Source organism: Drosophila ficusphila, unplaced genomic scaffold (assembly GCF_018152265.1).
Source record: "Drosophila ficusphila isolate 14025-0441.05 unplaced genomic scaffold, ASM1815226v1 contig_791, whole genome shotgun sequence".
In the NCBI taxonomy this organism is placed as follows: Eukaryota; Metazoa; Arthropoda; class Insecta; order Diptera; family Drosophilidae; genus Drosophila; species Drosophila ficusphila.
In genome coordinates, this window is record NW_025064737.1 from 29,090,173 (window position 1) to 29,106,043 (window position 15,871).

At 46.5% G+C, this 15,871-nt stretch overlaps 1 protein-coding gene across 10 annotated transcripts in view; it reads right to left on the minus strand.

The window, feature by feature from the left end:
• LOC108098665 (polypyrimidine tract-binding protein 1) overlaps positions 1 to 15,871 on the minus strand; it is a 133,403-nt gene that overhangs the window by 20,929 nt on the left and 96,603 nt on the right. For 9 of the 10 annotated variants that reach the window (XM_017201750.1, XM_017201747.1, XM_017201744.1 and 6 more), the window contains 2 exons: positions 15,335 to 15,458; positions 6,953 to 7,218 (listed from right to left, as the gene is read on the minus strand). In XM_017201750.1, coding sequence (XP_017057239.1) covers positions 6,953 to 7,218; positions 15,335 to 15,458 — 390 coding nt within the window. The remainder of the gene's footprint in view (positions 1 to 6,952; positions 7,219 to 15,334; positions 15,459 to 15,871) is intronic. The other variant, XM_017201751.1, reaches the window with a different exon arrangement.

Below are 15,871 nucleotides of genomic sequence, written 5' to 3' on the forward strand. Positions count from 1 at the left end.
TTAGGGACCACAACAGGCAACATCATTAAACATAACAAATTGTTGTGTGTGCGGCTGTGTTTGTATTGGACTTTGCTTGTCGCGGTTTTGCCTGTTAATGAGTCAATTGTGCGTTCCCCACCCCGATTGTTGTTGTGGGCTGATTAGATATGCAAACAACCTCCCTCACAGGGAACTATCTCACCACATTGTTATAATTCAATATCGATGGGCAGGCGGTTGCTGCCCCGTCTGCCCTTCCCTCCTAGATAATGCGACGTTTGATAAGCTAAAATCCTTTGATAAGCCAAAAGTAGACAGCTTGCTGATAGGCGCATTTATCGATCGACGCACGTCAGTGGGAAAATTTGGATAAAGGACACATGTTTACCGCCTTTTACTTGACCATTTAACTCATTTGTTAAGAAATCCATAATCGGCATACAAAGAATTCCCAGCTAAGTGCTTGAGCATTCAAGGATGATAGGGACAACTGAGTTAACTAAGTTAAGATTTCTGTCTCCATATGGTTCGAGCAAATCTAGTCCGAAAATCTGATACGTTGCCAGCTCGCTAAAAAGAATACTGGGCAAACTTTTGTAAAATTCAACAAGCAAAAGGCAGTCGGCGATTTTATGATTTTGATGTGGCTTTTGCATAAGAAATAACTTGAACAAGAAAGGAAGCTAGCTTCGGCAAGCCGAAGCTTATATACCCTTGCAGTCATCAAATATGTCGAACAAAACTCATAAAGGCTAGACAACATCGAAGCTAAGACGATTTTTCTATTCATTTTCCATATTTTTGACTATAGATCATATGGGAGCTATACGATATAGTTGTCCGATTTTAATCAAATTTAACTCGTAATTCAAGAGTCGTAAGAACACTCTATATTCCAAAAATCACTTGTCTGATGAAAAACAACGATGTTATCAATTTATTTCCATTAATTCTATATATAATTTTCGATCCCTCCTATGGCAGCTATATGATAGAGTTACCCGATTTTGATCAAATTTAATCCGAAACTCAATAACAGTTAGAAAACGCCATCTTGAAGAATTCAAGTCGATCTGATGAAAAACAATAGAGTGAGAATTTTTTATTTCATTCTCTTGTATTGGAGCTATCCGATATAGTCGGCCGATCCGGCCCATTCCGACTTATATACTGCGTGCAACAACTACACAACTTTTGGGAAAGTTTCAGCGAGATAGCTTTAAAACTGAGAGACTAGTTTACATAGAAACCGACAGGAGGGCAGACGGACAGACGGACAGACGGACAGACAGACAGACAGACAGACGGACAGACGGACAGACGGACAGACGGACAGACGTACATACATATTTCGATTCTGCTCGTGATGCTGATCAAGAATATATATACTTTATGGGGTCTGAGGTGTCTCCTTCACTGCGTTGCAAACTTCTGACTGAAATTATAATACCCTTTTGCTCTGCAAGGGTATAAAAACGGCGGACAAAAGGAAAAAGCTGAAGGCGGAAGCCGCAGCTCCAAAGGCGCCTGAAAATATTGACGCTGCTTTCACTTAAGGTTTTGCATAAATATTTTTGTTTCATAGAGCTTTCGTGTGTTGCTCCTTTTTTTGGCCAGCAAGTTTATTTTTATTGCAATGTCACACTGAGTACCTTGGCTTCTCCCGGTTCTCCTGACAGGCCCACTTTAAACTGCACGGCGAGTCCTTTCGTGCAGAAGAAGGACTCAAGTGTCGTCGCCCCTTTTCAAGAGTCGGCTGAAGTGAGAGCTTAAGTGTTCGAGCCAAGTTAGAAAGTAAGGCAGCTTCAGCAGCCACAATATCCAGCGGATCCCCTCGCACTGACCAGGATAACTGCCTTGCTGGTGTTTTTGGTGCTTCTGCAGCTGGAAGAACGAAACTTTTTTGGCAACTACCACTACAAGTTATGAACTTGTGTAGTTAAGTTTTAAAGCTGAGCTTGGGATTATGTATTACTTTGCTGTGGGTCGTTTATCTGCTGCGTGGCTTTTACGGTCAACTCAAAGAGGAGAAGTTGCACAAAGTACGAAAAAGAGCAGTGGTTTCAGTGCCAACAAGCTATGTTTGTCTTATTTATGCAAAAGGCAAACAAAAATAGTACCAAAGTGTGTTAAAACCTTCGGCAAAAACATTACACAAATACGGCTAGAATATATATCCAAAAGGCTTAAATAAATACCAGTTACGCAAAGTAGCAAAATCCGCTGCCGAAAAACAAAAGCAAATACGCCTGCGAAAACAAAGGCGGAAAAGGGAAAGCCACTTTTGGGCAGCAGTAATGCAAAACTAATCAATACAATAAAAATATTGACACAAGCGCTGGGAAAGTCAGTGCATACATAGAGTTGTCAGTTGTCGGCAGTCGTGGGTTTTTCTTTGGGTTTCGTGGGCTTGCCGCATTTGTTATCCTGCCGCACTCAGCCCTTTTCTTGACTGGGATCTCACGTGCTGCGAAACAATGTAATTTAAATCCATTTTCAACACGTCGCCAATCAAAATGGCAAAAAGCTTTAGCGTGGCACGAGTATAAGCAAACATTCGCGTTCGCATAACTCAAAGGATCAGGAGCAGAAGGCACAGCCGCATAGGCGACGCTCCTGCTCCTCCGCGCTGTTGTGAAAACAATAAGATTAGCTTACTTTTGCTTTCGACGGCGACGAAGAGCGATGAGCGGCAGGCGGCGGGCGGGCGGTAAAGTAAACGTGAAAATAAAATGGGAAAACAGGAAAACAACCAAGAACACACACCAGCCAGGCAGCGCATAGAAAAACAAACACCGAGCAGATAGCATTCAGCGGATAGCACCGCATATGCGAAGTTATTTGCCTCGGCGAAATCCTTTAACTGCACACGCCTGAGAGTTAGACAAATAGCGTGCCGAAAGAAAAGGCTCCGTAAGCTGCTTTCCCCGCCTCTCGCCTTTCGCCTCTCGCCACCCCCTCCCTTTTCCCCCTTCTCCAGTATTGACAGCCTGTCAGCGGAGGCGCAAATTAAATAACACATTGAGGTCTGTGTCGCTGAGCCCGGCTCATATTATTAACACCAAATCAAATGTACGCCTTATCCCCGTTTGCCTGTTATTTATAGACGTGCGGGCATCAGACATCACGAATAAGACTTTGCTAATCAGTTTGATCCTTTCTGTGGCCTAATCGCTTGACATTTGTATTAGACCTGTGCCCCTCGCCCCTCTTCCTGCCACACTTCGCCCCCAGGTGTCAAACGGTGTGTAAATTAATCCCACTTCGTGTTCCCGCCTAATTTTCATGTGTGAGCCATTAATTGACAATTGCTGTCCGTCAATTGCCTCCTTTTGTGTTTTTCTTGACCGAGCCGCCATTGTTTGGATTGGCAGGAGGCGTCTGCAAAATGCGGACCCTCTGTAGTCGTCAATTTAATTTAATTACAAGGTAACCTTATCACTGGAGGGAAAACGAGCACCTGCCCACATTCACTCACACGAGTGCAAACGCATGCAAACAAGCGCTCGGGAAATGCAGTTGCGTGTGCACTGCGAGAATGCGTTGGACGGTTTAATTTAAAGGTTAAGGATTTGTTATAAGCAACAAATCCTGAGGCACACTTGGAGGAACGTTTACCATAACGAAGCGTTTTTAGGTTCACTTATGGTTTTAGTTAGATTTTTTCGAGTGATTGGCAGAGGTTTGGCTGCTGCAGTTCGAGGCGCGCTCAATGGGATGCAGTGGACCAGCACTTGTCGCGGCTCCATTGTCCTTTTCCCGCTGGGCTGTTTTGCTGTTTTGGCGTCGAGTGCCAATTATGATGATTACCAGAAATGTCGTCCTCGCTCGAACGCGCAACGCAACTACCGCAACTACCGCTTAGGTGAACTTCGGGGTCGCGTACGCAGTCATCTTCACTGCGCACGCTACGATTAATCAATTGTGCCCATCTAATGAAGCCCGAACGGCGGAGTAGGGGGCTTGGCAAATGTTACACTGGAGATTAGACTGGGGATTGGCTGCCTTTTGTTGCGAAATTATATTTCAATCTAATTCTTTGTGGGCCGTGGGCTGGCGCCATTTCCCCGAGTGGCTGTCAACCCTTTTCGGCCGTAAAAGGGCCAGGCTCAAAAATTAATTTATCAAAATTACCCAAAACAAAACTGGCCCACAGAGGCAACAGATGCGCCCCCGCAGTCACACACAAAACAATCACATGTCAAATTTGAAACCCACTAAACAATGCCAGTTGCGGACCTTTGGGGTTGGATTTCTGGATTGCCATGTATCTCGACGCTGGGTGGCTGAGTAGCTGAGTGGCTGACTGGCTGAGTGGCTCCCGGGTTCCTGTGGGCAGCTCGTTGCGGTCGTAACCGCGTGAACTTGCCAGTGCATTTATCTTCATTTCTGGCATCTTAGTCAAGGGTCGCCGCAGAACAGCCGGGCGAGGCGAAACGCTAAGACGCTAGAGCAAGACATCAACAGAAATAGTCACAGAAAACCAGGAGCTCGAGCAGAAACGGAGCCCTTCGAATGAGGTGGAGCGAAGCAAGGTGAAAGGACATCCCAACGACATGACATATTAGAATCCTGTTACGCAGCAGCAACACAAGCAACAGAAGCAGCAGAAGCAGCGTTGCCGGTTGACTGCCAAATTGCCAACATAAATGTCAGGGGCGCGGGGAAAGTTGGCTGGAACTGGAAGTGCTGCAAAGTATGCTACGGGGTATTTCGTTTCTGTTGCTTGGTTCTTCCTCCTATTTGTTTTATTCTCTATACCATGCAATCACTCAGCCGTTGAAATCACACATGTGTGCGACTAGATGTCTCCGCCTCTGAGTGTCTGCGTGTGTGTACGTGTGTGCGGACGGGGAGATGATTTGGAAATCCTGTATTGCTGATTTGCTGCTGCTGCTGTCGTCGCAGCTTTTGCCTTCAGGTGCGTGTCGCCCCCTCTTCAGGGGTTAAAGTCCCCGAGGGGCTTGCAACGGATTTGTCTCCGCTCGGCGGAGGTGAAATAGAATTTGCCTCTCTCTCTCTCGAGTTTAAAGCATAAAGCCTTTGCAACAGGAAATTGGCGAAAATTCGAAACTTACGGATATACCCAACTAACGAGGGAATTAAAAAGGGTTTTTCTGCAATTGCACAGGTTCCGCACTTGACAGCAAACGTCTCCGACTTTTGCTCATATGATTTCTTAAGTTCGCCGCTCCAGAGTGCCGACAACAATTCGCTAAGCACCTTATCTGGAGCTTGCCACACTGCAGCAGCAACAGCAACAACAGCAGCCGCACAGCGACATCAGCAACACAAGAAGCAAATGACAGGCGGCGAAATATGACGCAAAACACAGAAATAAAGGAACAGTCGCAGTGGCTGGGCTAGGACGCCAAACAATCAACTGAATTCTGCACAGGTGGGCCGCCAGACAGAGGACACAGAATGGGGAAGGGGGGAGGGGGGAGGCAGAAAGGGCCCCGGAGGAAGGCCCAAGACAAGACATTCGCACAATGGACATGGCCAGAAGAAAGAAAACTGAATGAAATGGGAAATTGTATAAATATGTTGGCAGCAGAGCACACAAGATTAAACCTCTTCCACTCGTACAAACACACTCTCCTGCATTTTAAGAGATTTTCCTCTGGAGAAAGCGCCGGCGTTGACTTTTCCACTCGTCTGACTTGTCTCACGTTGTCTGCGGGCTAACAACAAGGCCTTTTACCAGGATTAGTAGTTAACAAGAGAAATCTGCCCACGCACACTCACACAGGGATACACACACGACGGCTGGTGTGGCTGCCACAGCCAAAAGGTAATCAGTGAAATGTAACTGTATTGTTTGGTCTAGCTGTGTTGTTGTTGCTGTACTGTTGCTGTTGGTGTTGTTGCTGCTGCTGCCATTGTTGCTGCTGTGTCACCTAAGTCATAGGCCCGCCCCTTGGCCCGAGTCTTGTTTTTGGCCCTCGTGCTGCTGCTTCTGCTGCTGCAGCCTCTTAACCTTTTTCGTTGCTGTTCTGCTTCTGCTTCTGCTGCTGTTGCTGCTGCTACTGCTCCACTTGCGATCTCTTTTTAAGTAGTTTGCTTTTGGGCTCACCACCGACCAATCCTCCACCGCCAGGTGAAGCTCCCCGCACCCTACACACCCCACACCCATTCAAAGGTGACAACCTTCTTTGGGTTTTCCTGGCCCGTTTTCCTGGTTGTTGCTCTTACTGCCGTTGCGGTCGCCCCCTCCGCTTTCATTTAAGTAATCAAAATATGCTTTTGACTCCGGCTAAGCAGCTGGCAACCCTGCTCCGTGTGGTGGTCTTCTGATTCGTTTGTCTCTTGGTATGCGTGCGGTTTCATTTGTATTTATGTTCGCCGTCCCCCTTACTCCACACGCCCCACTCCCAATCCCCGCCTTGATTCCCTCTGTGTGGGCTGTCCGCAAAACCCCAAAAACTATGCATTTTACTGCTTTTGTCAGACACGTGTGTGCCAGTGTGTGTGCCAGTGTGTGACAGTGTGTGTGCGGCCATGTGTATTTATTTGAAAGCTTTTTAAACTTTGTCAGTGACTTTGTGGCTTACGAAATTAAAATTAGAAATTGGTTTAGAGCACCCACAAATAAAGGAACGCTCGCAAAGGATATTCGAGTGTGTGTGCATTTATGATGGGACCAAATCTCTTGAGGAACGGGTTTAAGTTGCCCAGAAAGTGTAATTAATCAGACGACCCACATTTGCATATAAATCGCAGTTGCTTCATTTGTTTCCTCTGGCCGAAAACTTAATTGCCGCATTAATAACACTTAAGACCCAGGGTGGCGCCAACAGCAGAAATCGGCTCGGGTAGACTTGGGAATTAAAGCCTCCAAAGTTGATGCTTTCGATGATAGGATAGTGCGACTACGAAATGGCTTATTAACTTGGCGTTAACATCTCAAACTGTTGCAAAAAAAACCGAAGCCCCAGCTTGCATACACACTTCAAGGGATTCTACTTACATTGTGACTCTGGTCCGTCTTGAGCTCGCGATGGTTGGAAAACTGCACGTAGACCATGCGGCCGCGCATCTGGGGCGGATTCACTGTGTAGCAGGACACCATCGACGTGGCGGAGATCTCGTCGGCCATCTCGATGAACGCCTGGTTCTTGCCCTTGAGCACCAGCACGTTGGTGACACGTCCGAACGGAATGCCCAGGGCAATCACATCCGACTCGCCGGACTCGTTTGGAATGTTGCGCAAGTGGATGACTTTGGAGGCCTTGGCTGCAACGGAAAGAGGGGAATGTAAGCGAGCGTTGTTTAACCAATTGAAATATTAAACAGGTGACAATCCCTGCAGGGTCCCACTGAGTCTACCCCACCCCATCCCCTTCCACTCCCACTACCCTGCTATCCTGCTATACTGCTGTCTCTTTTGGGGCCATCTCCGGCTCACTTAATGGCCAGCGCTGTCTGCACTTCCGCTTTCGCGCTTCACTTAATTTGTTTATTTTTGGGTTTTATTTGTTGCCTGCCTTTGTTGCCAAAGTAGAACGGGAGGGAGCAAATAAAAACGTTGATAACATGGCCAAGCGCCGCCACATTTGTATACCATTTGCACAGTTAAACCCGCTGCACGGCGGCGAAGGGAGTGCGGCGGGGGGAGTGGAAGTGGCACGCCATAAATTCATTCATTGCACACTTTCAACGGCTGTGAATAATCCAGCAGCAACACGGCGACAATGTCCGGCGCACAGACAGCGTTTGAGGCTTTTAGGCACTCGTAGTCGTTTTTGCAGCTTCTCTGCTTTAGCTGTCGCCTCTCGCCGGCTACTTGTTTGTTATTTTTGCATAAATAAAGCGCCCCGCCCACTGCCACTCCCCCTGTGGTGCAGCACAAATGGGATTTAGGCCGCCTTTGGCCCTGCAAGCTATGGCAGCCACATTTTGGGGATGCCCCTGCAACACCACTGAGCGAAAGGGGGCTTTTACATTAGGTAAATGTAGATAGAAGCAAAGAAAACATGTTTTTAATGAAATAAAAATAATGATGTGCATCACAAGGTTTTTAACAAGACAATTTAGAACATCAACAAATAAACAGGAACAGGAAAATATCAAAACAAGTGCTTTATCCGATTTCATTGTCTTTTTTCTGTAAGTGAACCCCGTGCACTGCCACAAAAGTGCCTGAATTTTGTATGGACAAAGGCGAACAAATTTGCACTCTTTATGGGGAACTGCAGATGCGGAAGGGAAGGAAAGGTACGTATATAGTTCCAGAATCTGTCTGGCGCTTAGTCAACACCTGTTAATGTGTTGCCTTGTGTGTTTTTATTTTTTGTGGCACCTGCAGCAGTTTGCTGTTCATATGCAAATTAAAGTAGCGCCTCCTGCGCTCCTCCGATTTTCACACATTCTGGTGTTTGCTTAACAAGCCGACACATGGTCAGAGATAGTCCACGGGCTCTCGAGTTCTAAACGAAGTCCATCTGCTATTTTATTTGTGTCCGAGTTTAATCAGAATGCTGCTGAAACTCATCCACTTAGAGTTCGAAATATTATTTACTGGGAACACCGAATATCTTATGACATTTTTGACCGTCCTACTTGTAGCCCAGATTGACTGCCCAGAAAAGTGAGCTACGAATTTCTTGGGTTGAGATAAATGGATAGTCGGACTCTGGACTTTCTTCCATAACTCATAATGCGAAGGGTCATTATCCGGGCAATTTCCCACATTCAATCACGACCCAGACGCTGGGGGTCAATGTGCCGATTTATTTCACAATGCTAAAAAACCGTGCCACAGGACATGAATGAGTCCTCCCCTAACCCACATTTCACCAACCTTTGTGCTTGCCAAGGGAAAAAGTCGAGCAACTGCGAGAGGCTCGATGCTCGATGCTCGAAGCTCGAGGCTTGAAGTCCAAGCCTCGAAGTGCACTCTGTGAACTCTCCCTGCCCACCGGTCAATGCTGAATACAACTAATCGGAAATTACACTTTTTGATTAGTTCGAAACGGAAATGAAGCCGAAACGAAATTATGCAGCCGGGCCAGGACCTGTGCGGTCGTTATAGTTGGGAATTCAGTCGACCGAGCGGCAGCTCAAAAATTTATTAAAAATCAATGGGCAACTGCAGTGCGATGGGATCTGCTCCATCACTCTGCTGCCCCACAACTCACCATAAATAACAGCCGAAATTGAAAAAGGCTGGGAAAACTGCTGTGAATCGAATCTAAATAAAAAGTCGGGGCGCGCGGGCCGGAAATGTTCAGCACAAGACAAACAACAAATCAAGTGCCGTTGGCCAGATCCCGGAAAAAAACGTCGACGGCGAAAATATGTAAAGGTATCTATCATGCATGATGACGTTGTCGCCGACCGGAGGAAAAACTGGAAAAAATTTGTGGATTTTTTGACGTTCCGCCGCCAACAACTCAATTTGGCTTCTCTGCTCTTTCTTTTGCTACATTTGTTTCAAATCGCAGCGAATGCCGCTGCCTGATGGTGTGAAAACGAGAAATGTCACTGCAATGAGCGAATCGACAAGCGTTGCAGCTGCTGGGGCCTTCGGCTGCTGCACTGGTTTCAACAAAGGCGGGCGGCATAATTGAAAAGGAAGATGGCGTCGAGAGCGCTGACGACAACCGGAAATACAGCCAGAAGCCCGGCAGCTAGAGCTTCTACTGGGAAAAAATATCAATTTGAATCAGGCTGCTTTAGTTTGGGGTTCGCAACCCGCGGGCGGATTTGTTAGCGTTGCTGCTTTTTAATTAACAGCGAGTTAAATAACCCGAACCAGCAAATATTTGCCAAGCAAACAATAAATGCAATTTGTGGCAAACTCCAAAATAATCATGGGTTTAAAACAGATGCCGCTGATCAAGAGCTTCCTTACCGGCACGCTGATACTCTGGGATAATTATGGACAATGCTAAATCAACAAGACCCGAAACGCATTAACTGCAGTGGCTGAAAAAAGTGCAGCGATAAAATTTGCATTCGATAATGATGATGCTGGCGCTGCCTGTTGACTGTCAATGCCCCACGGACGACATGAATAGCAATCATCCGCTCGGCTGCGCGTTAAAATGAGCTGCAAGGACGTGGGGCCAAAACTCAGAGGTATTAATGACCCTCGCACACACTGTGCAAAAGCGGGAGAGTATGTCGGTCAGCCTTTTTCAATTTAACACACTCACCATGAGTTGCACGAAAAATATACATAAATAAACTATTTATGGCTAATTGAAAAGTTTACAAACTGTAATTGAGTTCGGACGACTATGGTTGGGCCGTAATGAATGGTCAGTCTGTTCAGCGTGGCGTATGTGTAATAATTCCCCTCTCGCCCACGATGCGCACCAAGTTAATTAATGACAATTTAAATTCATAAAGCAAACAGAAGCCCCAAACGAAAAATGTAAATGAAAATGAATGGAAAATGCGAGCCGAACAAAAGAAAAAGGCTTTCCCCGGGGGGTTGGTGTCGGGGAAGCGGGAATCGGGGATGAAATAAGTGCTGATTGTTAATAACAATTAAATTTATGCTTACATGGCGGCATTTAATGATTTAATGTGAGCGTGACGCCAGTGTTTGTCTGCAAGTTCCGCCCCGAAACTTTGTCGAGGGCATGTCAACAGACAAATATATAATTTGAATAAATACTCGTTCAACTCACGCTCAAAGAGCCATAGCCGTTCGAGCGTCTTTAATTATGCGACAGTAAATTAGATTTTTACAAGCTCACACATCATAAATTTGAAATTGTTTGGCCAACTTGTGTCCCTCACGTATCTGCGTGTTTGTGGCTCTGCCTTCGCAGTGTGTGCACAGCGGCTTAATGATATTTGTTTAGCCAGTCGGGCCTTGTCTTTAATTTAAACATTTGCCCACGCATAATCAATCATGGCACGATTTTTTGGCAGCAAATGAAACCCAATGCCAGTAGACTCCTTGCCTTTCGCATTTCAGCTCAATCCCCGCCGCACGAGCCCGGGCCATAATTGAAAATAACGATTTTCTTTGCAGTTGAGCCTAACACCCGCAAGAAATGTAATTCATTAAAAATTTGCCAGCAAGGAGAAGGGGAAGGAGAATGAGTAGGAGAAGGAGGCCAGAATGCTGGCTGGCTGGCTGGTGCTTCTGCCAAGTGAATCCGAATGCAAGGAGTCAACGTACGCAGTGAGGTTTGAGCAGCCTGAGCGATGGCGACGACGACGTTTATAAATTTTAATTGCATTTCAATTACGAAAATAGTTTTTTTGCCATCTGCCCATCCGTCTCGTCCTGGCCCGAGTTGAAAAGTGGAACTGCACTGGCATTTAGCCGGCTGCAGGATGCAGGATGCATTCCAGTTAACGGGGACTCCATGTCAGTGTGCAGTCAAGTGGCATTCAGCCAAACAGTCGTCAGCAAGAACTGCACGTTGAGAAAAGGCATTTAATGGAAAACTTAAAAAACAGATTGCAACAAATGTGTTTTCTTGAGCTCTGAGCTCTGACTGCCAAAACAATAAGCAGAGCTCAAATATTTTTTAGAATAATCCCTTTAAGGTTTTTTTCAGTGAGTGATTTCCTCTGGGACATGGTTAGAACTCGGTGAAGTAAATCGATTGTTTAAGCCATGAGCAAACAGAAAAGCGAACTTTTCCCTGCACTTGTGCATTGAATCTACGCTGCAGCAGGAAGCTGGGCCCGCAACGGTTCGTATGCTTAATTAAATGGCACACACAAATATTTCACAGTTTCCCACAGTCAGTCACACAGAGGCCGTGGGGTCAGAAGTCAGAAGGAGTAGAGCCTGCGAGTCCGCTGCCACTAACCGCACTCACGTTCAGTGCTGCCATAAATAGCTGCACACAACGCGGCGACGGGCGAGTCAAACCAGTTGACAATTGCTGTTTGCTTTTGGTCTGGCCGGATTTTTACACTCCTTCAATGCTGTCTCAATATTGATACAGATGGCAGGGAGAAAAGGAAAAAATTATGACAATATTATTTTATTGACTGCGAAAATATTTACACGCAACGCGTAGACCAGGAAGCAGAGTTCGGGACGTGCGAATGATACCCAAACCAAGGCGGCACGCGCAGAACTCGCAGGACTGGCAGGACTGGCAGGAGTCGCAGGACACGGAGGACACGGACACTTGCTGGCTGCCAAACTGTCGCCTTATTGGTTATGGCCATAAAAGCGTTTAAGTGTTTGACCAGACCACCAAGGGGATGGGCCATCGCATCGACTCGATGTGCTGACAGCAACACACTTGGAGCTTTAAATTGATGACCGTGGCGGGCTGATTTAAGGCTTATGGATGACCGGTCATGCATAAAAAAAACAGAACACTGGATATACAAATTTTAGATATTTTTTCAGCATATTTTCCCCGCTGCCGCCGGCTGTCTGGGCACGGAATTAGCAATGCAGAGCGACGTCGAAAAACACAGTGCATACGCAGCGGCAACAGCTGTGAAACTCTTTTTTTCACCTTGTTTCCTAGCTGCCATAGGTGGTGAGCTGACCATTAAGCCCCCAAAATCGGTCAATAAACAAACAAATGTTGGTGGACTATCCAAACAGCGTGGGGGCGGTGCATGTGTGAGAGCTGTAACAATAAACAACAAACTGAAACGGCGGGGAGTGTACGAGTGTGGCGACAACAAAAGCAAAACAAGGTCTGGCCACGCTTGATGTTTCAGCCGGACACGCGACATGACCACGCCATGGTCTCCACACTGAGAAAAGTTTGGAGCCATTGGTCAATGAGTTCGTAATTTTCTAATCGATGCGTATAATTCTATTGGAACTCAAGCCTATCCGATTTTACCGATTTGATTAAAGCATACTTTTTAACATTCTGCTGCAGAAACATATTTTTCTAGCTGCTTCGACTACCTAATTTTTCTACCAGTGCTCCCAGGAACTGGTTGCTACAGTTATACTCCCTGGGGTCTCGTATACCTGGCATAATATATTCCTAATAATAAAAAATCGAATAAATCAAGCGAAACTATTTATTAGCCGGCCAAAATTCGGACCAAAAGGGACCGAACTTCTGAGTCCGAGTTTCGCAGGCAGGCCACTGGCTGCAAGTGTGCGTGTGTGTGTGTGTGTGTGTGCCTCATTCAACCACCATACGCAGTCGCCCACCCACACATTAAAGCACGAGCCACTCACTTCAAGTGGGTGGGCGTGGCGCCACCTCCCTGCTTGTTGCCAAGTCCTGGTTCTTCGCCTCTACGCGCTGCACATGCCAAAGTGTTTTTATTACATTTACGTGAAAAATTTGTTGCATGTCCTGCTAAGCTCGTGTAACGGAAACAAGAGCGTAGGTGTGGGCGAGTGGCCCCATCGATGTATTGGTTTAGTGGCGCACGGATACGATTGAGCCGAGTGCGTGTGTTTATCTAAGGCTCGACCGCACAGGAATACAATGTTCATTGTTGCTTTTTGGATTCTGCTATTTACTTGTCTGGCTTTTGTTGTGATCTCCGTCACTCCTGGAGCCCCGACATGTATTGCTGCTTGCAGTGCAATAAAAGTGTCCTTACACATTTATTTAGCAGTTCCTTTGTTATTATTTTCGGCATCATCGGCATGGCCTGTGCCTTTGTGTGCGATGGGAGAGCTCTAAGTGGCGACCACAGAAATGAATTCATTGGATTTCGGGCACCTTCCCCTGCTGCCCCATGGAGCATCCAGCTCCCTTTAAGCGCGACTTTAATAGAGCGGGACAGAAAGCTGCCTTTGCCTCTGCTGCGGCCTCTGCCTCTCTGTGTGTTTGCACAAGAACTTTGCGTGGAAAATTAAAATGGCCGCAGGTGGCAGGTGTCAAAAAAGGGGAGAAGCTGCGGGAGCACGGCCACCAAAGTGCCGTTGGGTCAAACTCGACTCGTCGTCTGTGGCCGTCGAACAATGCAAAAGGCAGGGTGAAAGGCGAACCGCTAAATGCTTTTCTCTCTGTGCGTGTGTGCGGGTGTCTGCTTGTTGCTTTTTAATTAATAGAAAAGTCCTTTGTAAAGTAATAAATAAATATTATGCTTCCGCTTTTGCGTCCATTTTTTCGCTCCCAGTCGATTGCCATTCACAGGCTGTCGATCCTTTCGCAACCCGCCTTCTCGTCCTTCGCCCTGCGTCCACCCATCCCCTGCCGTGACCTTTGACTGTCTGGCGGCTAATACTCAAGCCTTCTCTTTGTGGCACACACACATAAACACACACAAGCACACACATACACTCATCATCGATGTAGCTGGCGGCGGTGAACGCTGTTAATTACGGCGAAATTGCGAAAGCATTTTGAAAAATGCCACGGAAAGGATATCGACGCTCAGTACCTGCATATGGCGTTAATTAAATTCGTCCTAACAAAAGCAACACAATCCCCGGGTGGAACAGTCGATTACTTTTGAATTTCAGCGGAAATTGTTGCCTATTGATTTGTTTGCATTGGCAACCATTTTGTGGCTCACTGGATTTTTGTGGGCAGGTACTCGGCTTCGGTTTTCAGATCCAGTTTCAGCTTTTGGCGGGGAGCCGGCGAACCCGTCAAATATTTGCCTAATGTGTGGTTTATTCTGCTGGTTACGCTTCAGTTTGGTTTTGTCGGGTTGGTCTGCGGTTTTTGATTAGCTTTATTACTTTGCGGCGGCATATGCAGGGTGCTTTCGCACACATTTTCGTGTGTGTGTGGGCCTGGGCGGCTAATTAATGTGTCGACACAGTGCGTGGCCAGTCAGCGACCGGCGCACATAAAGCAAACGAGCCCGATCCATTTTTCCCTAATAATTTTAAGACTGCACAAAGGGCCGAGCCAAATGTTTTCGCTGTTGGCTTGTTTCCATGCTAATTAGTAGGTTAATTGGCTATAGGCACTAAAGCTTGCTCGCCGTCAATTGGGGGTACTCAAGTGCTTCGGCGACTTTGTGGCCAAGTAAAGGGCTTAAGTCTAATGCTGCACCGAGGGAAAACGGACGATTGAAGCTTTAATAATAACTGCATGCATTATAAGGTACTGAAAAATGTTAAGGGATTTTGAAACGCAATTTCTTCGGATTACATTAACGGTATGAAGGCATGGGATAGACTTTTTTGTAACTTCTGTAACTACTTAAAACATATTCTTTTCGGACAAATGCCTTCACTGCGGCATTCCTTTTCTCCCCGTGTTGAGTACCATTCGGGTGGGTGTGGTTAATTGGCAGACAAACCCAACCGTGACCAAGACTATGGCTGCAAAATGGACTTAACGTGCGCCGTTCGGGGGACGACAGCGGCAAGGGAAGGGCTTTGGCCAAGACAAAAGGCAAAGGTAAAGATGAAGGAGGAGAGAGACAGACAGGGAGGACAGACAAAGTCAGATGGAAAGAGCAGGGGGAGCAGAAGACTTACCAATTCCGCCGGCCAGCACGGTGCCCGGCTCCAGTTTGGCCTTCTTTGTGGCCAGGTCCTGATTGTTATTGTCGGAAGCGGGCGCCATGACTGCTGCTTGACTCAAAAGTTCGTCGCTTCCGCGCTGATTTACAGTTACACAGTTACAGGCACAGGCACAGGTGCGGATGCGGATGCGGGTGCGCGGAGCAGTTTCAGTTTCAGATTCGGATTCGGATGCAGATGCAGATGAAGATGCAGGAGCAGGAGCAGGAGCAGGTTGGCACAGGCACAGGCAGTTGGTTAATGTATTTTTATATTTTTTTTTTGTAGTTTGTAGTTTGTAGTTGATGCACAGGCGGCAGGGCAGGCACAGACAGAAGTTGAAGATGGTTTTTTCAGTAGTAGTGGTGTGTAGTTGTAGTAGATGAAGTATATATACACGAATACGAGAACGGTACATAAAAAGAGAAAATAAAAGAGAGAGAGAACAATATAAATATTTGATGTTTACGCAATTTAAATAAATTACGGCGGTTCTTCAGCACCACTTTAGAT